Here is a 21,813-nt window from a genome sequence, read left to right as displayed (position 1 = left end):
CTTCTTCAGGTGATGAAAATCTCCGACTCCGCAATTTATTCTTTATTTAAGGGAAAGTATAGAAATCATTAGGGCTTAGGTCGGGGCTGTACGGCGGATGGTCTAATAATTCTATGTTTTCTTGCTCTAAAAACTCTTTTGTTCTGCGCGCGGTGTGAGAACTCGCATTGTCATGATGGAGGATGATGCGGCGGTTGCAGTTCTCTTTACGGGGTTCAGACCTGTGGCAAACAAATGCTAGCATACCATTCTGCATTAACCGTTCTTTGTCCCTCAAGAGGAATAGTCGCAACATGGCCGGTTTTGGAGACAAACGTGGCCACCCTTTTTTTTTTGCAACACTCCGTGAACGAACAATTTTTGTTGGCTTTAACTCATTTTCGAACATCCAAACTCGTGACTGGTTTTTTGTTTCGGGTTCGTACGCGTATATCCAGGATTTGTCACCTGATACGATGTTGTTTACAGCATTTGAGGATCCTGCGTGGAATCTTTCGAGAGTTCTGACGCACCAAGTAAAGCGAGCTGCTTTTTGCTCTTCACAGAGCAAATGCGGTATCCATCGGGAAAACACGCACCAAGTAAAGCGAGCTGTTTTTTGCTCTTCACAGAGCAAATGCGGTATCCATCGGGAAAACAACTTTTTTACACCTAATTGTTCATGCAAGATTATTTGTATTTGACTCATGCCAATGTCTAAAGTTGCCTGAATTTCGCGGTATGTTACATGTCGATCTTCCTCAATCAGCTTACGCACAGCATCAACGTTTTCTTTGGTTACTACAGTTTTTGGACGACCTTGACGGGGATCATCACTGAGCAAGCTCACGTCAATGTCAAGACACGTCCACGTTCAAATACAGCAAACCAGCGATAAATTGTGGTTTTGGATGGGGGTTCATCACCAAATGCAGAAATCATCAGGTCAACACACAGTTTTTGTGTTAAACCACTTCGAAGGTCATAATAAATCATCGCTCTAGAATTTTCTCGAGTCAATTCCATTTTCTGGACGACTTAACAAGTTTGACAAGACCGAGAATCTTTTTTTTAAATAAATAAATGGTATTCTATTTTTAAACTCAAGTATTTTTCAACTAAAAAGATTTTAATATGACAGGAATAGTGGAAATATTCCATTCCCGATACTTTTAGTGCAGCCTATGTATCCTAATGTTTGTCTAATACCCTTTTAAGACCTACCAAAATTATAGCATTTTTATATTTACATAAGGTGCAAACTTTTAAAACCCAATAACTTAAAACTAACTTGACTGCACTCAAGTTTGTTTTCGCAGTAAACCCTCAATATGTCCATATATCATATTTTTGTCCTTTAAAATAAATATAATCAATGACCCCGGATACATCTTTGACGCCTGGGAAGAGTCACAGGATGCATTGGGCATTTTTTGTGATTTGTCCAAAAATTACTACATTCATTAGTAACATTCGAAATGTAATCTGTAGGTAAATCTAAAAATATCATAAAAAATGCATGACAGCCAGGTTTTTAAATTAATTTAATTTAACTGTTTTTTGTCAATGGTCAACAGTTTGAAAAAACTGTTAAATCGTCAACGGGTTTTGAAAAATCGTTTAATGCATTTATTAATAATTTAGTTATTTCGTCAATATAATATCAAGTCAACGTTTTCGTTCGCAAATTCGATAACTGTTTTGAATTAAGCTGTTTTAGTGAGGCATTCAATTTCTTCATTTATTGCGAGTTACGGGCAAAGACGTTAATTGAATTTATTAGCTTATTATGTTCAACAGGTTTTTTCGTTGAAGAAAAACAGTTAATTCGTTAACGAATATAAAATTGTTAATAAAAACAGTTTATTGATTTAACGACCACCTCTAGAGCTTATTGGCTGAAGGATCTCATTCACAGCTCTACTTTATACGAAATTTGTTTAAATTACGCAGTATCTATTGTTTGTTATCTAACAAAGCGCTAGCTTGTTTAAAAACAAAAGCGTCGACGTTCGTTTTTATAAACAAGCCGAAACACTTCAAAAGCAATAAATTATGTTGTAACCCGAGCCCGTTGCGTCATGCTTGGCGTCGCTTGACACCATAAGCAGTGAAACATAATGCATACTGTGAAAGTAAAATATCACCCTACCCTCAATTTTTCAAAGTATGTAGCCTCAGAATATTTAGAGCTAATTCTTCACGTTCTTGATATTTTTGATCACGAAATGTTTGACTTTTTTTCATTCAATCCAACCCATTAATTTAGGAATAAGTCGAAAATATTTCACGTCAGTCTTTCAGTCCTACGAGCTCCAGATATTACTATTCATGTCCCTACGTTTACAACCCGAACCTTCATACCAATCAAGTGAAATACGCTCTTCATGCACATGCAGTATATCCAAGGTAATTATTATTACCTACCAGGACAATCGGTATTATCAGGAAGACATTTTCAAGTTCAAGTATATTGCTGGGAAACGCACATTTTTTTGAGACTTTGGGCAAGAAAGAATCGCATTTTGTCCGAAGACGATGCGAAGGATGCTACCAACACTCCTTGTAATAAATTTGTAAAAAAAGCATACTGTATTGATTGCTTTCAAACTATTATGTGTAGCTTTAAAGTAACACTTTAAAAAAATATGATATGTTTTTGGCTTTTTAGGCCTACTTATTAGGTCCTTCTAACTACTTATTTGATAACTCCATGGTTCCACAGCCCAAAGAGTAGCACTGGGCTCGTGTACATCATAGGGTACACGAACTCAGCGGAACCGCTCCTGTGTACTGCATACGGTAGGTACACTGGACTGTTACAGTGTTAAGAAACTTCACGCATAGAGCGTACTCCACACCTTACAAGGCCGGCAACGCATCTCTTATCTTCTCGTTTTGCAGATGTCCATGGGCTTAAGCAAATGGTGAACTACTTCTCACCTGAGCCTGTGGCCAATTGCATTACCCTCTTATTTAAAAAGACATCGTATATTTCGATCAAATATATATATTAAGGTTAAGTGACACCCAAAAACAGTCTCTAGATAGGTAAAATAATTATTATTCCAGATTAGAATTTCACGCAAACGAATACAGGAATAACCTCTGGGATGGATGGTACAGCTTTGTAGTCCATTTTCCCAGCTCAAAATATGAAGTACTCCCCTGTCTTTCATAGTTTGTACATAAGTGTTTCTAACTGGTTATACAAAAAATAAAAAGCCTGACTATTAATTTATTATCAAAGTGTAAAATTGGTTCCTACTATTAAATCTAAGTCAGGAACCTTAATCACCAAACATTACATACAAATGTTATTGAATAACAATTTTATTACAGAAATAAATGGTAAATTATTATATTCCAAATGAACAAAAAACCATGTAGAAAAGAATAAAATAAAAGGCAGATTGGAGGAATACAGGATATAAAAAGGGCCTGTCAAAATAAAGTAATGAACTTATAGAGGAAATTTTGATTTATTATTTCCACATAGTTGTTTCCATTGTGTGCAAACAGGTTGAGATGGTAGGTTCCTCTGCAAACAAAATATTTACAGTTGAGTACAACATTCTAGAGAAATTAAGGTTCCGATCGGGAATGGAGCGCTACAACTATCTTGCATCAATAACAATACCAAATGATATTTAATTATATTTATTTACTGAATTACAAAAACAGTTATAATATTATGTACAACTGGAAAATGAGGTTACAATACAGTTTCCTTCTAGAAGTTTTGTGATTGAAATAGCCTCTCCAGTACCCGATGAGACCTCTCTGTAAATAGCAGAGAGGTCTACGCGGAACGGGGGCCATCCGGCCAAGCCGGTCTTATGCCTATAATGTATATTAAACTTATATTGATAGGATACAACTATAGTATAATGCATTAAACTAAAACAAATATCGGTTCAAATAAATTGAGTTCCAATAAAAAATCAGCACAGCAGTACTTGGGATACCTCCCTAATACTCACACTGCAAAATATCGCAATAGAATGTAGGACACAAAAGAAAAACGGAATGAGTAGGCACCTCAGATGAGGTTGGCCACATCACTAGGCATTTCAGTAATAGTGGTGTGGTAGAACTCCTCAATGTCCTTCAGTGCTCTTCTGTCAGCCTCAGTCACAAAGTTGATAGCAATCCCCTTACGACCGAATCGGCCACCTCTTCCGATCCTGCAGACAAACATGGTATTGTGTCAATGCAAACCACATTACTAACTAAGCCAGATTTTGGACCAACGAAAGGTCATCATATTATTCACAAACAAAAGTAAGTAGTTAACTTCCCAAAACCATGAATCATATATATTGTGTGTAGATTGACATGCCTCAGCTCCTTTCAGTAGAAAACTATTATGCATACATACCTAAACCTCACTTAGATTATGTAGTAGATATTTCACCTATACTTAGCTACTATTTTACTAATCTGTGATTGGTTGATCACACTTAGTATACACACATAATTGTGGAATATGATGATAATGACAACACTACTAATAAAACTGATTTCAGTTCAAATTCAAATATTTTGTTTCAAAATAGCATATGATATCACTTATTGAAAGTCAAAATCTACCACCCTTCCGAAATATTATGTCTCAGACCTGAGAAGAACGGGCCTAATAAGCACAATAGTACATTCTGGACTAATCTTCAATATTTTTTTATATTCACAAAAGTTCATATTCATAATCTATTAAGTACTAAGTTTGTACTTTGTATTTTATTTTGTGTTACTTGTGTTAATAAACATTCTCCATTTTCCAATATCATAGCTATATATATCATTCAATGCAGTGGCATTAATCTTATTACTAACTAACACCGTATACTACCATAAAAAAATTATATTGTTATACATACCTATGAATGTAATTTTCACGATTGGTTGGCAAATCATAGTTAATAACGCAAGATACTTGCTGCACATCAATACCACGAGCAAGCAGATCAGTGGTAATCAGTACACGAGAAGAACCAGTACGGAACTGTCTCATAATAACCTCCCTTCCACGCTGATCCATGTCACCATGCATAGCCGACACGGTGAAGTCACGGGCATGCATGGATTCCGTAAGCCAATCGACCTGAAAATGAATAGCTATGATTATAGATTACTATATCTTAAACATAACAGATACCATCAAAATTCCAACCTATTCATATCAAAGTTAAAAATAATGTATTTCTATCCTTCAGTAAGTTCTAACTCATAAAGGTTCTAAGTGACTCTTATTAATATAAAAATATACATTTGATCATCTCTACCCTTTGGAAAATTGACTGTATGCGAAACTAACTGGTACTCTCCTTGATCATCAAATACTTAACACTTTTGAAAGTTACATAATATTAAATATGTGCAGTTTTGTAAAATATTTAAGAATTAATTTGACTGGGAGTCTGAAAAATACTCTTAAGACTTATCATTAGCTACTGACCTTGCGACGGGTATTACAGAAGATCACAGCTTGTGCAATTGAGAGAGTATCATATAAGTCACATAGGGTGTCCAATTTCCATTCTTCTTGATCGATTGAGATGAAAAATTGCTTAATACCTTCCAAGGTAAGCTAGAAAAAATTTAAAAAAAACTAAATTAACAGGCATTATAATGATAAGTGGTAATTTTAATATATTAAAACTCTATAATCAGTTTATGTATGTTTTGGGTTCAATGTAAACTAGGGATAGAATGAGCATGTATACTCATATTGAAAGGTTCTCAAAATAGAATAAGTAGAAATCAAGAGCGAGAGAATGAACTATTCCTTCAGCTTATGGGAATTTCCTTATCTAGGACATTGTAGTACAGTACCAATATCCTACTCTGCTCAGACCGACCAAGACTAATGCAGTGAATGAATAGTCCTAAGCCTGTGAAATATGAGGAAAAATCAGATATCTGCAAATAGTACTATGAGACTGAACTAGTATGTTACACTTATTGTACTAGATTGGAGCGCTCCTTTCGATGTCCGAGCAAGAACAAGTCTAAAATACACAACTTTTAATCTTACAATAATTATAAATGAGTTGACTTGATATGATGATAACTTTAGGCCCCAACTTGTATAACAGTTTAGTGAGTATAACAAAAGTTTGTAAAAATAGCATAACACAGCACTTTATTTTCATATAAAATTTCAGGTTTGTAATATGAGTCACAATGTAAGTAAAATTTTGCATTGCAATAAAGCAGTAATTATTTGCTGTATAAAAAGTTTATAATTATACTGAGGCATGACAACCAAAAACTATTTATAACAGAAGTTAAAGTATCAAATGCTGTTTTGTTAAATCGTTTACTTTGGATTAAAATAAAACCTGGGTGGGACATTTTAGAGTGAATATTATATACAAAAAAAAAATCTTTTTCAATCTGCTTTAAAACTACATTTAAAAGTTGAATAATTTTTATTACAAGATCCAATGTGGAAGTAAAATGCCAGATACAGAATATAATATATAATAATGAAGAATGCACCATGCATTTTTGGTTTGATTGCATTACATAACAGAAAGTTCATACTACAACTCAATATTTTTTTTGTTTAACACAATCCCATATTGAAATTAATAAATACATAAATTACAATAATTCCTATTAGTTCAAACAGTTCTGTTGTCAAATAGGACTTTATCATAACGCCAATAGAAAGGGACTTCTACAAATAATTTTAATATACCTACTACTACTAACTATAATATTTTTGTAACATACTAATCCTTTTTTCAATCAATCAATTAGCAGATCTCTACTGAATGGAACATCGGAGGTCCTGGGTTTGAATCCCGCATCGTTCATAAAATTTTGCTTTTCAAATTTTATTTGTGTAGATCTCTACTGTTATTACTCACATCTGATGATGACATGATCCATAAGCATTAATAATATAATGTCAACAAAGTAGCCACAAACTTACCTCTTCTTTCTGGACGAGAATACGTACTGGATCCCTCATAAAGCATCTAGATACTTCCAAAACATCATCAGGCATTGTAGCCGACAGTAGAATAACTTGAACATCAGATGATAACATCTTAAATACATCATGAATCTGGTCTTTGAAACTGTAAAAATTTTTAATAAATAGTTTTTGTCTGTTTTCTTATATTACTTATATAGATTTTGGGTACCACAATGGCACCTATTTCTGCAGTGACGTAGTGTAATGTGTAAACATTATTGTGTCAGTCTGAAGGGTGTTATAGCTAGTAAAATTAAGATTAGATATTATAAGACAAGATAAGAATAGATATATGTTAAGATATTAACTAATGAGACTTAACATCTTGCCTCAAAGTGATGAGCACAATAATTGTAGTGCCACTCAGAATTTTAGGGGTTTTTTAAGATTCCTGGCAATCCTTTCAAGGCAAGCATTTGTATTGGGCAGGGTGTATCAATTACCATGTGTACCGCTGAGCCTCAATTAAAAAAAAAAAAAAAAAAAAATTATCAATGTAAAATAATCTTTCCACAATCAGTAATTTAACTTTTGTCTAAAGAACTCACCCTCGAGATAACATTTCATCAGCCTCATCCAATACGAAGAGCTTAATAGTACTAGCCCTCAGGGCATGACGGGTTATCATGTCATACACTCTTCCTGGGGTCCCAACAACCACATGTGCACCACTTTCTAGTTGGCGCATATCTTCACGTACGTTGGTTCCACCAATACATGCATGACATTTAGCATTGAGGTGATCACCAAGGGCTATAACGACCTAAAAACGAAACATTTCACAAATATAACTCTTAAAGAATAATTATTTATGTAATCCAAACAGTTGATAAAAGTCAATTCATTAAAGAATAATTATCAAAACATAAGCCTTAAAACAAACATTTAAAAAATTCTTATGTTCTTAATTAGCAAAAAATATCACATTACAAATTTTTTAAGCTTTTTTTCACAAATGATATCACTAGTAACCAACTAAATATACGCTGGTCTATTTAATTTACCACCAAACCTCTTAACAAGCCACAAAAATCATTACTAATTCAAAACAATACTGACCTTTTGAATTTGTTGAGCAAGCTCCCTAGTAGGTGCCAAAATAAGAGCTTGGCATTCACGTACAGTTGTATCAATTTGTTGAAGAATTGAAATAGAGAAAGTAGCAGTTTTCCCGGTGCCTGACTGGGCTTGAGCTATAACGTCGCGACCTTGAATGCAAGGCATAATTGCGCGTTGCTGAATAGCCGATGGTTTTTCAAAACCATAAGCATAAATTCCTCTCAATAACTCTTCTTTCAAATTCATGTCATCGAAGCTTTCCACGACTTCATGCCAATTTGTATCGAGTGCGCCGCCCGGCTCCATTCCAGGGGGACCCTCATAGCCTTGATCCTTTGCTGGGCCATTTTTCGAATCCTCCTGCCAATCGTCTCTGTAATTAGTAGAAATCCATATTTATTACACGACCTAACACATTTTATAATGCCCAAAAGGTGATGATATTGCAAAAAATCAATTTATGCTGTCAAATTGTAGAAGGCATGTATGATCTAATCTATACATGTGTTGGTATTTCGTCACTTTTATAAGGGACATCCATGAGTTCACGACTGCATATTGTAATAAATTAATTAATTAGATTCCTAATTCATGCCGAAAACTAAACACGTGCCTATTGCTGTATTAGTTATTTAATTAAAATGTTCTCTTCCCAGCGCCATGTTGGCAGACGGCAACCGGGGAGCAAAATCTTAATGAAATTAACAAGAAAGTAAAACGATCAACACACCAAAATTTATTCATTTTATCCTAATGTTCATCTACAAAAATATACGTCTTAAAAAGGCTCAAATTAATATTGAATATAACTTACCTTCTTTCAGGTGAATAGGACATGTTCCAATCGCGGTAGCTGAACGGAAAAGAACTAGCAAGGTCAAGTCAAATTTTTGCAAAGCCTTTTTTAGACTTAGTCAATCAAATTAAAATATGATATAAAATGGTTCAACAAATAAATTTTTAAAAATTTTCGAAGAATATTAATGCGCAATAAATTTTAATAATGTTTTATTTTAGTAAAGGACGTTTAATATAAATTTGCGAAGAAATATTTTAACGGAAATACAATATACTTTTAATAATCTGGCAATAATTTAACAAATGCCACTATTCACTATTGATCGATGACATATTTTATCTGTGAATTGATCACAGACTATAAATATGTGAAAGTTCTTTAGTAACGCTTTGTAGTTAAGAAGTAATGCAAGAATATATTTAAGAAATAAAGGTATACCTTTATGAAATGAAAGAAAGAAGTAAAAATGAATGAAATAGAATAAATAAGATAGCTACGATTAAAAACATTTTGTTTTGATTAAGAGTGTTGTTGTGTGTTGTTTTGGTGCTACCAATCATAAATAAAATAGGGGATAAATCTTCAATTAATAACTGCCGCCTTACTGCACTAATTCACTCATGTATAACTAAATCTACATTTTCTTCATAAAATATAATCCTCTGAACAGTTTGGCTTAATACGACATTACCTTGTTTTGAATTAAACAAATCTATCACAGAAGCTTTGAACGCTAACCTATCTGTAGTTGGTTTGGTCATGGAGATGACCAAAGCTTTTGATCTAGTTTATCTGTTCTTTTCGTTCTGTTTTCAAACAATAAAAACCGTTTGGTGTACCGCAAGGAATATGCTTCCTAGGGCCGCTATTATCTTTAATATACATCAATGACCTACCTGCATCATTCAGTAATGCATCTTATATGCTGATGACACAACAATAATAATTATAAAATGTAAAGATAAATCTAATTCCCTTGAAAATGAGATAAATAACGCATTAGCACAAACAATTGAATCGTGCCTGACATAACTTGCCATAATTTAACCGGATAGTTCAACATTCACAAAGAAAAACAACGTGAAGTAGGGGCTATTCCCGCCATGTTTCGTATAGGTTAGTTGCGAGAGCGAATTAAGATTTCAGTTCAAGAGGGTAACGGCTCAGACAGAAAACGGAAAGAACATACAAACAATCCAGAATTGAGTAGTTTCTGCTTATCTGGGGGCATGGCACATTTAAGAAAGAAAATAAATACATGTTAATTAAAATAGAAGACACTATATTTCCTGATCATTATTAGTACTGGCTGTAGTATTCATACAATATTTTAATGGGCAATCGTGATTTATATGAAATAACTTTCATAATATTATTTACCTTTTTTATTTTGTGGTACTACAACAAATATATAATTATTATCAGTACATGCTTTCATAATTTTGTTTCATTCACATACATTTGAAATCATCTGCTGAGTATGTGACATTGTGTCTTACGATTTATTTAGGGGTAGTTTTAGTCATAATATGACAACACCTAAGACTAGTCTCAAAATTATTGCTATCTAAAAGGGGCACGTAAGACTACTTCCATTATATTATTAATATTCTAAGATTACCATTCTTATTTTTTCATTGAAATTGGCATTTTCATAGCATTTTTATGTGTTGATTTCTTTATAAATATTGTATTGTATTGATTAAAATTTAGTTGGTGATACAATACTAAAGATTATTACTTATTTATTTATATTGATTCCACTTTAAATGAATGCAACAAGATAAAACGCTCAACATTTCTTTCAATAGCACCCAATATATAATAATATATTATTATTGTTTTGTATTCCTATTATTTAAAAAGGATCTAAGAAAATTGTTTCCTCTATTTATAGTGAGTAGTAACTTGAACGCGGCCTATTTGCTATAGTTGGTAGTGTGCATTTCCGCTGTGTCTATGCTTATCTGCCTTTGTAAGTTTGTATTGTCTATGTGAATGCTGCCATTTTGAAACGGCAGTGCTTTTTGTTCGTGTGGAGCGTTAGCTCGTTGCAGTGTGAAGACTGTGTTTAGCAAAGTTTAGTTTTAATTTGTATCAGAACTTAAGCAAAATGAGCTGGCAAGATTATGTTGATAAACAGTTAATTGCCTCTAGATGTGTTACAAAGGCTGCAATTGCCGGTCACGATGGAAATGTTTGGGCGAAGTCAGAAGGTTTCGATGTAAGTGTTTTTTAAGTCTTTAACATTCTGTGTAGTTCTAAATAATAAGTAATGGTATCCAAGTTCTTGCTCTAGGACGTGGATTAGTTATTATTGTTGCGGTTTTTATTGTTTCAATCCGGCGAGTTGACAAGATGGCGACATGTGGTGGCAACCTGTTCTTATTCCTATTGGATATAAAGCGTCTTATAGAAAAATAAGAATAAAAATCTGCATACTTATGTCCTGTTCACATGATTTTATCATGTTACACCTTTAGATATGATGTACTGAACACTGCGTATCGTATTCGCCGGCCGGTATTCAGGGCTCCGAAGTCCGGGTTAAGGTTACACGTCGCCATCGCCAAAAATATTAGCACTGTCACCAGTTTCAATAACATTCATGCACAAAAATCAATAATTTTTTTTGATACTTGATACTACTCATTTTTTGATACTAATCTTAAAGTGAGTCATCACTTCGATTGCGATATGCCAATTTGTTCCTACGTCTTGGCAAACATCATGTTACCTGTATCACAATAGTATAATTGTTTTAATATAAATCATACATAGACACCCTAAAAATTCTATATTTTGTTTTAACTTTTATTCTAGTAGAATAATTTAATTTTTTCTGTAAGTATAATGTTTCATACTATCTCTATTCATTGGATTCCGTGATTCTATTAATTTTAGGAATATGTTTGATGTGGTATTTATATATTCTCAATGGTATTCTGTATTTTATTAGGAAATATTGTAATATAAATTTTATTAAGAGCTCATATGAAAATTAATATATTATTTTGATATTAAAATATTTAACATGAGCCCTTTATGATTGAAATAATTTATGATTTCATGCATGCTAAGGCAATCTGGAAATTACCAGTTATTTATTGTTTAGATGCACTTAAGACAATGATTTATCGGCATTCTGCAACTATTAACTAAAATGTTAGTTTTGTTTTAAATAATCAATAAACCTAATACAGTATTTTGCATACAAAATCAATAAATATATTTCATTTATTTTACTTCTCTGCTTTAAAATATCTTAATTTTTTAATAATGAAATGAACAGAATGTGAAAGATATGTTAAATAAATTTAATTTCCTTAGTTAAGGTACCCAAATATGTAATAACATTGTGTGCAATATCAGGGTTGTGTCACTGGATGGAACAACTTTGCTTATGATGTGATATAGATCAATTTGTTAATATTGTAATCATTTAGGCTTCAATTCAGTTGAATGCTGCTATCCATCATTTATTCCCATTAAAAAATGTAATACATCTAATAAACATAATAAATGACTGAAATTAGCAATTTAGTTTTGTGTATTTTATTGAACCCAAAAATCATGAATAATAATTTCAATATTTATACACACAACATAGATAGGAATGACGGGTTAGATCCAGTATCATATTGGGCAGGAGTTGAGAAGTAAATTATATGAAAAGTTGGTAGAGGTTGGATCTATGATTATAACACTACCATTCTTGTTAAACTGTAATGCATATTTTTTGAGATATTATAAAGAAGAATCTATCATCAAATCAGAAAGGTGAATATGGAGCATGCTATGCAAAATAGACCATTATCTATGGAGACGACGGTGTTGATTATTGATAGCCAATATCTAGAATTCAAAGACAAAATTGTCACATCATTATTTTTTTGCAATAATTTCAATGTAAACCTAAAAATAATTACTTATTATATTAAAATAAATAGTTACATTAAAATATACTAATAATATATAAGTTGGTTATGTATATATGCACATTTTATAAATTTATTACATTGTAGGGTCATATATGATCACACAGGATGACAGCACTCTTGTAATTTCTCTGGCTTTGCAGGAGAGAATCAGGTTTATCAAACACTCATTTTGTTATCCTCTTCTATAAAAGATACAGTCCAGATCCAATATTTGACTAAATCATACAATATTAAGACTAAGACCTAGACAGATGGATAGTAAAATATTCTAGTATTTCAGTACAAATTGTTTCATGACTGTAATACTTATTTTTGTATAAAATAGTTATAATTCCATTTCCAGAACATGTGGTATAATATATTTTATTTAATTGATAGTAAATTACTTCCAATTGAGTCCCCTATATATATGACGATTGGTCCTGTGATGCCCTCATCCAATATTCTGGCAATCTTGACCAGATTGTTGGTCCACCTTGTGGGGGCCTGCGTCTTCCAGTATGTGGTCGCCATTAGAGAACCTTTCTGCCCCACCGGCCATCTGTCTGTCAAACTATGTGCCCTGCCTACTGCCACTTCAGTTTTGCAATCATTTGGGCTCTGTCGGTGACTGGTTCTCCTATGGATCTCCTCATTTGTGATTCAATCTCGCAGGGAAATTCTGAGCATAGTCCTTTCCATTGCCCTTTGAACGACCATAGCAAGCACTAATGCATAAGTCATCACATCAACAATTTCGAGAGTACATTTCCCAATTGTTATGGGAGTAGGTGCAACATGGACATTTGACATGATTTTTGTCTTGTCAAGGATCTTGGGAGGTCTTCTCTTAAACACTCAGTGAACAAGACAGAATACCCCACAACCAACATCGAATCTACAACGGAATGGATGCATAGGGTCTATCACACAATTCTCCAGTTCCATGAATATAGGGAGTATTTTTCTGATGTATTCCTGGATGTTAATCAGGCTTTTGATGCAGTCCGGCACAGAGATTGTGGAAAAAATTAAAAAAAAAAATTTTCCACTAAACTATTCAGACTCTTACCTGGCCAATAGACACTTTCAAATGCAGCAAGGGCAATCATCATTCGACAAATCCTAGCAAACATACCACAATGATCTGTATTCCAACCGATATACATCGTCACAAGCAATCTTTGACAACTATCTTCTATGATGACTTTAGCTACTATCACTGATGATAGGACCTGATACAGGCTAGTTTCCAACTACAAAAACCAGCCAAGGCCACCAAAACATGGTTGAAAAAGTGAAGTGTTTCAAAGTCCAGCCACATAATTTTCATCACTCTGCACAAAGTTATCCCAGACAGTGGAACTTTGAAGACATACCCTCCCTTAAACCACATGTGCTAGATACCTTGGTTTTCACCTTGATAGCCTCACATGGATAGACCATTTCAAGAAAGTGGACAAATTTAACCTGCAATTTAGGAATCTACTTTGGCTCATGGGAAATTAGTGCTTGTTTACAGTTCTTTAATAAAATCAATTGGACCTATAACATCCAAATAACAAAACCTTGTGGTGGACAAGGAGCAGGAGCTCCCTGGTACTCTTGAAACAAAGAGATCCACTCCCTATCTCCCCAGTCCCAAGTATCTCTTAAGTGGTACAAAAAATTTAAAGATTGACTTGTTGTACACCATAATCCACTCATCAAAATTTTACTCCAACCCAACAAGCTAAATAGACTGAATAGGGCTAATGTGTTGCCCTAACTATTGAAAATAGGACAGTGTCAGCGATTATAGTCTAGCGACTGATGGCAATTAACATAAGAAAAATATTGATAGCAAATATATCCAGACAATGCCTGCAAAATTTTAAATATGCATCAATTTACATATGAAAATCCTCAGCCTCATGTTAGGCTTGCCACATGCTAAACTAGACACATTATTAGTTAAATTTACATTAGTTATCAAAAGTAATGTTCACTTGTAAAAACTGCACAAAGCTCATTTCACTGAAATTCCTTACAATGTGTGGAGGGATTTTGTAATTGTTGGCTATTGAACAGCCATGTTAACAAATTGAAAATTAAACTATAAGCTGTCTCATGTGCTCATTAAATACCAAGCGAAGAGACTAAAGGTGATGTAAAGAAATAGGGAAAGACACTAATTTACTACTTGCTTACTGTAAAAACTGCACAAAGCTCATTTCACTGAAATTCCTTACAATGTGCAGAGGGATTTTTGTAATTGTTGGCTATTGAACAGCCATGTTAAGAAATTGAATATTAAACTATAAGCTGTCTCATGTGCTCATTAAATACCAAGCGAAAAGACTAAAGGTGATGTAAAGAAATAGGGAAAGACACTAATTTACTACTTGCTTAAAGTAGTAGACTAAAAGACAAAATAATGAAGAATGAAATATGAAAAAAAGTAAACTAGAAATGTAAAAACTATAAAATGGAATTGAGCAGGCCACTTATCAGTTATGAAAGATGAAGCAGAATAGCAACAAACTGGTACCCAATAGATGCCAAAAGAAGAGGTAGACCTGGTACTAGATGGAGAGCAATCTAGTAAATTACGAAGGAGTGCTATAGTCATACACAGCAAACAATAAGGACGAATATAAGAAGAAGGGAGAGCCCTTTGCCCAGCAGTGGGATGATATATAATATATTGTAAATTGAATAGTAATAGTCACTACTACAAGCACACTTGCTTTAATAAAAAAATATCACACAATTTGCATGTACTGTGTAATTTAGTATATGATTAAATGATGCTCTGATTGAAGCATCTGAAACATTCATTTGTATTACAAACAAATGAGATTTGTTTTGAGATTCTTAGCCAAAAAAGGGGTTATCATTAAGTTGCTGGTATAAATGAAAAAAAAAAAATGAAATAAAAAAATTATGGTGCAATTTTTTTTAACAATAGATGGCAGAAAAGTCTTTCTGCATATTGTATGTATAAATTTGTAATAAAATCCATCTGGCTGTTGTATTTCTATGTTTATATATATAGATTTAAGAAAAATGTTGTTTCGTTTTTTTTTCACCAAGAAACCAAATTTTCACACATTATGTATTTCTGTTTAAGATTTATACCGCTATAACAACAAATACAAAAAACAGAGTAAAATAAATATTTACGGAAGCTCCCATACAGCAAACATGATTTTTATAGATGATATAGGTTCAGGAACCCTTTGTGCGCTAGTCAGACTAGCCCTTGGCCAGTTCTTAAAAAGTGGAGCAAGATTGGCATATGAGTAGTGCAACCGTATACTCATTTTCGATTGTATAAGACTTAGAGAAACCATGCTGTTTTTGAAGAGATTTATAATTGGTGATGAAAAGTGGATCATCTACGAGTATAACAAGAACATCTGGAAAGGTGATATTCAATGGTTGGGCTGGCTTCAAAACCTGGGCTAACAATAAGGTGATCCTATGTGTATTGTTCATCATGAGCTCTTCTTGCTGATCAGAACCAACATGTTGGATCTACCATCAAATGACGAGATTAAAGCAAGAAGTTAAGTGAAAGTGGCCAGTATTGATCAATAGAGAGGTCGTGGTCTTTAATGCAATATCACTTACACACCACACAAATCTTTATCCACTCACCAATAATCATGAAAGTTTGGCAGGCACGCACGGGTAGAGCTAATCTAACCATAATCGTAAAAAAAAAGTCATTAAAAAAAAGTATTTAAATTGTTAAGAAAGTGTTTTTCCCCAGCACTTATGTGATTATATTTTATGAGTCGATTAGGAAATCATTTAGACAGTTATTTCTGTAAATTGTAATCTTGCATACAACCACTCCACTCACACATTTCAATCTCTCTTACCCTAACAGTATCAGTGCCCTACCATACGAAAAAGTCCCACGAATGTAGTCAAAAATAATAAATTAAAAATACCGCTTCACAGATGGGGTAGGTGTTAGTATATTTTTATTCATTTATACAGCTGTGTAGATAAATGAAGAAGAGCGGTGCTATTCACGTAATTCCAAAATCGTTGACGTTAAGTTCCGATACTTTCCACGTTTTCGACTAGATTCGTATTCTCCTATCATTTCCCTAGAACGTTAAATGAACCGGAGCCGCGCAACAACGACATTTGAACTACAAGCTCGCAAAGTTATATTGTTCTACCAAATCTAAAACATTTCTACTAATTAAAACGGTAATTTAAGTTATGAACTCAACCAAAGGTCTAACTATAGCAAAATATGCATCTCCCAACAATTTACGTTAGATCGTGTTACGCGAATACGCGTTATTATATTTTATAGTTGAAGGTTATGCCTAGTTTGTGGCTAGATAATTAATATAGATGTTATGATGATTTTCAGGGATGCACTGTAAGTTAGAAACATCTAAACACCATAGTATCACAGAGCTAGATATTTTTTTTTACTAAATGTGTCAGTTATGTAAATTGCATTGGTTTTGATATCTTTATTAGCTATTGCACATATTACAATCAGATAGGTTTGCATCTATTGCCGCTCCAAATATTCAGAGCTTCGGCCAAGAGAGTGGCCACATATTTGGCAAATTCTGCATTCGTTACATACTTATTACATACTTATACTTACACATCGTTTTCATGAGTATCAAAATAAATAATCGCATAATATGTGCAAGATCTGGAAGACTGAGGCATTGCTATTATATTTAATTGATAGTGATGGAAAAATGGTTTAAAATAAATATCTTTACATATTATGTTGGTTAGAATGTAGGAGTACAGTAATTGTTATGAATCTGAGTGTTTTGTATTTATAAAGTTCGAAGCAAAATTAACGTTCAAAAACAACGGTTAAGAAAATCACCACCTGTACCTAATTTTGTAAAGAAAAACAAACTCACTGTTCCATTTAAATGGTTGCCACACCGTTGTTATCTATCGACATTTTTCTTAATAATATATGATTTTATGTTCATGAAGTATTTATAAAAATTAATATTTTATACGATCATTGTGTAATGATAATCGACGTAACATTGTTGACAGGTATCAAAAGATGAAGTAGCAAAGATAGTGGCCGGTTTCGAGAATGAATCGCTCCTCACGAGTGGCGGAGTGACGATAGCTGGCACGCGGTACATCTACCTCAGCGGCACCGACCGGATTATTCGCGCAAAACTCGGCAAAGTTGGTGTACATTGCATGAAGACAGGCCAAGGTACTTCTGGCATTCATATAAATAATAAAAAAAAATTATTGTCACTTGATTTGTTATCTATTAAGGCAGATTACAACATTAAGGGCTATATATTTCACCGAGACACACCATGGTGGCGCAACCAGTCGCACCATCGTGGTGTCCGTAAGCTACCAAACTAAACACCATACAGACACCATAGTCATGACGCGTCCGAGCTGGTTTCACCACCAAACGGATACCAGGTGAGTAACTCCCTATACAGCTGTATATATTAAGTTGGTAGCGGCGACTGGTTGCGCTACTGTGGTGTCCCGGTGTAATATAGCCCTTACAGGAAGCATAATATAATATTAACTACAAGTTTAATAATACCTTTTTCTTAATGTCGTCCATATGTTGTGATTTAAGCTTACAAGCTTAGTTCAAGTTGCCTTTTTATGTTTTGACTGTAGAAGTCGTATTTCGACTATAATTCGTAAAATAATAAGATTATGCGTTTTTTTTATCAATATCAGATAAAATATCCTCTTTTATCAGTTATCAGTGTAACCCGTACTACAGTACTGAATGTTTCCATCTGCCCCGTATGACATTATTAATGTTACTTTCTGCACTTCTCCGTGTTCATTTTAACTATGCCTGTAAATAATAATAAATCTGACATGACGTGCGCCCAAAGTTGTTAAAAATAGATCGATAGTTTTCGCAAATGTAGAGATATTATAACTTCACTGAACTGATTCCACCTTCGCACGACACGCCACAAGTTAGGATATCATCCCCACCATCTGGATGTGTGGCGGTCCTCCACAGTATGATTTACAAGGAGCTTTCTTCCACGTGTAGTACGTGCTGTGGAATGAACTTCCTTGTGCGGTGTTTCCGGAACGATACGACATGGGTACCTTCAAAAAAAGCGCGTACACCTTCCTTAAAGGCCGGCAACGCTCCTGTTATTCCTATGGTGTTGCAAGAGAATGTGGGCGGCGGTGATCACTTAACACCAGATGACCCGTACGCTCGTTTGTCCTCCTATTCCATAAAAAAAAAACTGACAAATTATTTTTGTTCACAGCTATCGTTGTATCCCTCTATCAAGAACCAATTCAACCCCAGCAAGCTGCGTCCGTAGTGGAGAAGTTAGGAGAATATTTAATTACCTGTGGTTTTTAAAGGTAAGAGAAATGTTCCTTTTTTACGAGTACAATTTAAATTTGATGAAATAAAATAAAGTATTCTCTGTCTTTTCAGATCGCGCCGTTGTTCTAAGAATACGATAAGAATATTTTTCCACAGGGAAATAAGTACTTGCATTTTGTATATTCTATAAAAGTGATAAGGACCGTTCTTTTATTTTGATATTGATAAATAATGGCGTCATCGGTGTTCTGATGCGCTTGGTAACAACTATATGCGATGCAATTGCTGTGCGGATTCTGGAAACTTTTATAACGCTCACCATTTCCACAGAGTAATTGCTATTGTAGTATAGTTTGTATTATCTATTATATTTTAAATTTTGCTTTTGCCGTGCGGTCTTGATAGTTGGTTTGGCTAATCATTGTGGTCGCAAAGTACGATGTATAGAGATTTTTATTTTCTTTTCAAGCATTCTGGCACAGTATATATTATTGTCACGTCACGCCTAAACCCAAAATGAAGTATATTGGATTTTTTACAGCTGTATTTATGAACTGTGGATGTCGTCTCGCGAATTGTTTTTTTTTGCGCGTACAAATGCTTGATAAGAAATTATTATAACCACGTAATGAAATTACTGTAACAATATACAACATAATTATATATGTAATTACAAATAGGCATTTGTGTAAGGGCTTGTTATTAAATGAAAGACACTGTAACCCAATTTAAAATATTACATTTTTAAAGGAAAATGTCTAGTCCCACTGTAACCATCGTGTGAAAGTAATGTAACCAACCCGGTACAATAATGTAAGTTATGTGGCTGTGAGTAATTCCTGGTCGCAGTCACTCGCTTTTGCCGCCAACAATTTTTCTAAGGTTCATATTTGATTATTCAACAATATTTTGTAATCCTGTGTAGTTGTGAAGTAAACATTTGCATTCTGTTTGTCTTTTGCTGCAGAAACTAGAAGCGCTCAATTAATATTATTACCCTGTATCCTCAAAGAAGGCTTGCAGTAAACGAAGGGTGCATATTGTTTATATTTGATATTACTACTATAGCTTTGTACATTGTTTCTGATAAGCGATGGGAACTGTGTCTATCTTATAATAAAATGATTTGTATTATACTATATGTGTTTAATTACAATATCCCCGGCCAATCTTGCAAATAAAACAACCTTTGCTAATAACCATAATTTATTTCTTTGACAAAATCTACAGTAATAGTGAGTTAAGTACACTCGAATATAAGGATGTATAAAAGGTTAAGAGTTATTTATAGTCATCAAAAATGATCTCATTTCTAGAAGTACAAAGGATAAAGTTCATATGACTAAAGTCTACATGAAAAATATAATATACTAGCATAGTAAATTATGCTCAATAATCGGTAACATTTTGTGCCATTGTAGTTCAATGTGAATACATGCATTTAAACATTTTTAAAGGAAATATATAAGCCAGCTTACATAATGAAAATACTAAGTGTACCAACATAACATTTGATAACTAAGAACTTCAGTTATCTACATATTCTAGATCGCTATTAGAACAAAAGTAATGCTATTGCGTATTATTATAATAGTTCCTAAAATAGTTTTAACTTTTACTTAAAATAAAATTAGGTTATATACTATTATTATGTTAGTACACTATTGACAAAACCGTCACGTCTCACTTATGTCACAGATTTCGGTCAGAGCCTACTACGTCTTAGAACTACACACTTTAAGCCACATTCACACATGTACACTAAAGAACTTAATATTAACAATGTGTTAATTGTCGCGTTAATATTATATTGCAATTAATACAAGTTTAATTATTGTGCGCAGTCAATATTAACAATTTTTATCGTGATCCCGATTAATAATTCTTTGCAGAGATCAAATTCAAAGCATTCTAAATACAATCAAAATTCCGTAAATATCTCGCAGCTCACGGATGCTCCAAAGAGTAATGTCGTGACTTTTTCCAAAAACTTCTAAAGAATCCTTTCTTTTGTTTCTGCCCAGGGTGCTCCTCACCTTTAACAAATACATAATATTAGTATTTTAATATCACACTTGGAAATACATAATAAAGTTATTAAAGTAATATTGTCCAAAGAAAAACCTAAAGTGTAGTGACCCTGTGGCAATGTTATTTGAATATTTCAGAACTGCTTTATGAACAGTCAGTAGGACATCTAATAATAGATTGAACACATTTTCCAGCGCAAGAACGTTCTAAATATTCTTGTTCACCCGAAAATAACTCGACCGTCAGGTTAAGATTTCTCACTCGGGAATCGTAACAGTTTTAAAGCGAAAAATGATTTTTCAGTATCAATAATATTTGAAGACTGTATGTAAATACAAACCTAGGTACTTAAAGTGTACGTACATCATAACTTTTATATTACATTTACGATTTTCAAGTGATATTGTAATAATTATAATTAGGACAAGTGTCATGGAATATTGCAGAACCTTATCAGTAGCGTGCTGAGTCACGTAGGCTATAAAAGCCTGTGTCAACTTGGCAAGTTCATCTTACAGACCTTAAAAATACGAATTATTTATTATATTCATACAAGTAAGCTAACCAATACAACAGTTATTGCACTAAAATTGTTTACTGCAGTATACTTATATACAAAACTTTGGACTAATATTTACATCGATCGAATAACTGGACGATTTCTCAAAAAGAAATGTCGGATCTGTTTCTCAGGGGAAAC

General features: G+C 33.5%; 3 protein-coding genes across 6 annotated transcripts in view; 1 reads left to right on the top strand and 2 right to left on the bottom strand.

Annotated features, from left to right (window-relative positions):
- Positions 1–3,442: 3,442 nt before the first annotated feature.
- On the bottom strand, positions 3,443–9,009 carry LOC126968953 (eukaryotic initiation factor 4A). Of its 3 annotated transcripts, none has more exons than XR_007730312.1 (8): positions 8,841–9,009; positions 8,027–8,399; positions 7,516–7,730; positions 6,923–7,070; positions 5,438–5,569; positions 4,860–5,083; positions 3,963–4,166; positions 3,443–3,520 (listed from the first exon to the last, which is right to left on the bottom strand). XR_007730312.1 is itself a non-coding variant. In XM_050814198.1 (8 exons), exons 1-7 carry the CDS (start codon positions 8,861–8,863, stop codon positions 4,022–4,024), a joined length of 1,260 nt encoding a protein of 419 aa, XP_050670155.1. In that variant the 5' UTR covers positions 8,864–9,009; the 3' UTR covers positions 3,443–3,520; position 4,021. The 3 variants fall into 3 exon arrangements, 2 of the variants coding, with proteins under 2 accessions (XP_050670155.1, XP_050670153.1); XM_050814198.1 differs by having other exon boundaries at positions 4,021–4,166; XM_050814196.1 differs by having other exon boundaries at positions 3,443–4,166.
- Positions 9,010–10,827: 1,818 nt separating this feature from the next.
- LOC126969021 (profilin) lies at positions 10,828–20,218 on the top strand. 2 transcript variants are annotated; one of them, XM_050814294.1, is made up of 4 exons: positions 10,828–11,049; positions 17,789–17,960; positions 19,018–19,117; positions 19,176–20,218. In XM_050814294.1, exons 1-3 carry the CDS (start codon positions 10,939–10,941, stop codon positions 19,113–19,115), a joined length of 381 nt encoding a protein of 126 aa, XP_050670251.1. In that variant the 5' UTR covers positions 10,828–10,938; the 3' UTR covers positions 19,116–19,117; positions 19,176–20,218. The 2 variants fall into 2 exon arrangements, with proteins under 2 accessions (XP_050670251.1, XP_050670250.1); XM_050814293.1 differs by having other exon boundaries at positions 10,829–11,049; positions 19,194–20,218.
- LOC126968893 (uncharacterized) overlaps positions 20,208–21,813 on the bottom strand; it is a 269,048-nt gene continuing 267,442 nt past the window's right edge. The window contains exon 14 of the mRNA XM_050814038.1: positions 20,208–21,118. Coding sequence (XP_050669995.1) covers positions 21,030–21,118 — 89 coding nt within the window. The 3' untranslated portion in view covers positions 20,208–21,029. The remainder of the gene's footprint in view (positions 21,119–21,813) is intronic.

Source organism: Leptidea sinapis, chromosome 17, assembly GCF_905404315.1.
Source record: "Leptidea sinapis chromosome 17, ilLepSina1.1, whole genome shotgun sequence".
NCBI lineage: Eukaryota > Metazoa > Arthropoda > Insecta > Lepidoptera > Pieridae > Leptidea > Leptidea sinapis.
Note: the sequence above shows the minus strand (reverse complement) of the source record. Positions and strands in the feature narration are given on the sequence as shown.

Excerpts from the sequence above, each read along its gene's own strand:
- LOC126969021 (XM_050814294.1), top strand. The coding sequence starts at position 10,939 with ATGAGCTGGCAAGATTATGTTGATAAACAGTTAATTGCCTCTAGATGT. Across the intron at positions 11,050-17,788 it reads CGAAGTCAGAAGGTTTCGAT|GTATCAAAAGATGAAGTAGC; the intron begins GTAAGTGTTTTT and ends CATTGTTGACAG. Across the intron at positions 17,961-19,017 it reads TTGCATGAAGACAGGCCAAG|CTATCGTTGTATCCCTCTAT; the intron begins GTACTTCTGGCA and ends TTTTGTTCACAG.
- LOC126968953 (XM_050814196.1), bottom strand. The coding sequence starts at position 8,863 with ATGTCCTATTCACCTGAAAGAAG. Across the intron at positions 7,071-7,515 it reads GATGAAATGTTATCTCGAGG|TTTCAAAGACCAGATTCATG; the intron begins GTGAGTTCTTTA and ends AAATTTTTACAG. Across the intron at positions 4,167-4,859 it reads CGTGAAAATTACATTCATAG|GATCGGAAGAGGTGGCCGAT; the intron begins GTATGTATAACA and ends GTTTGTCTGCAG.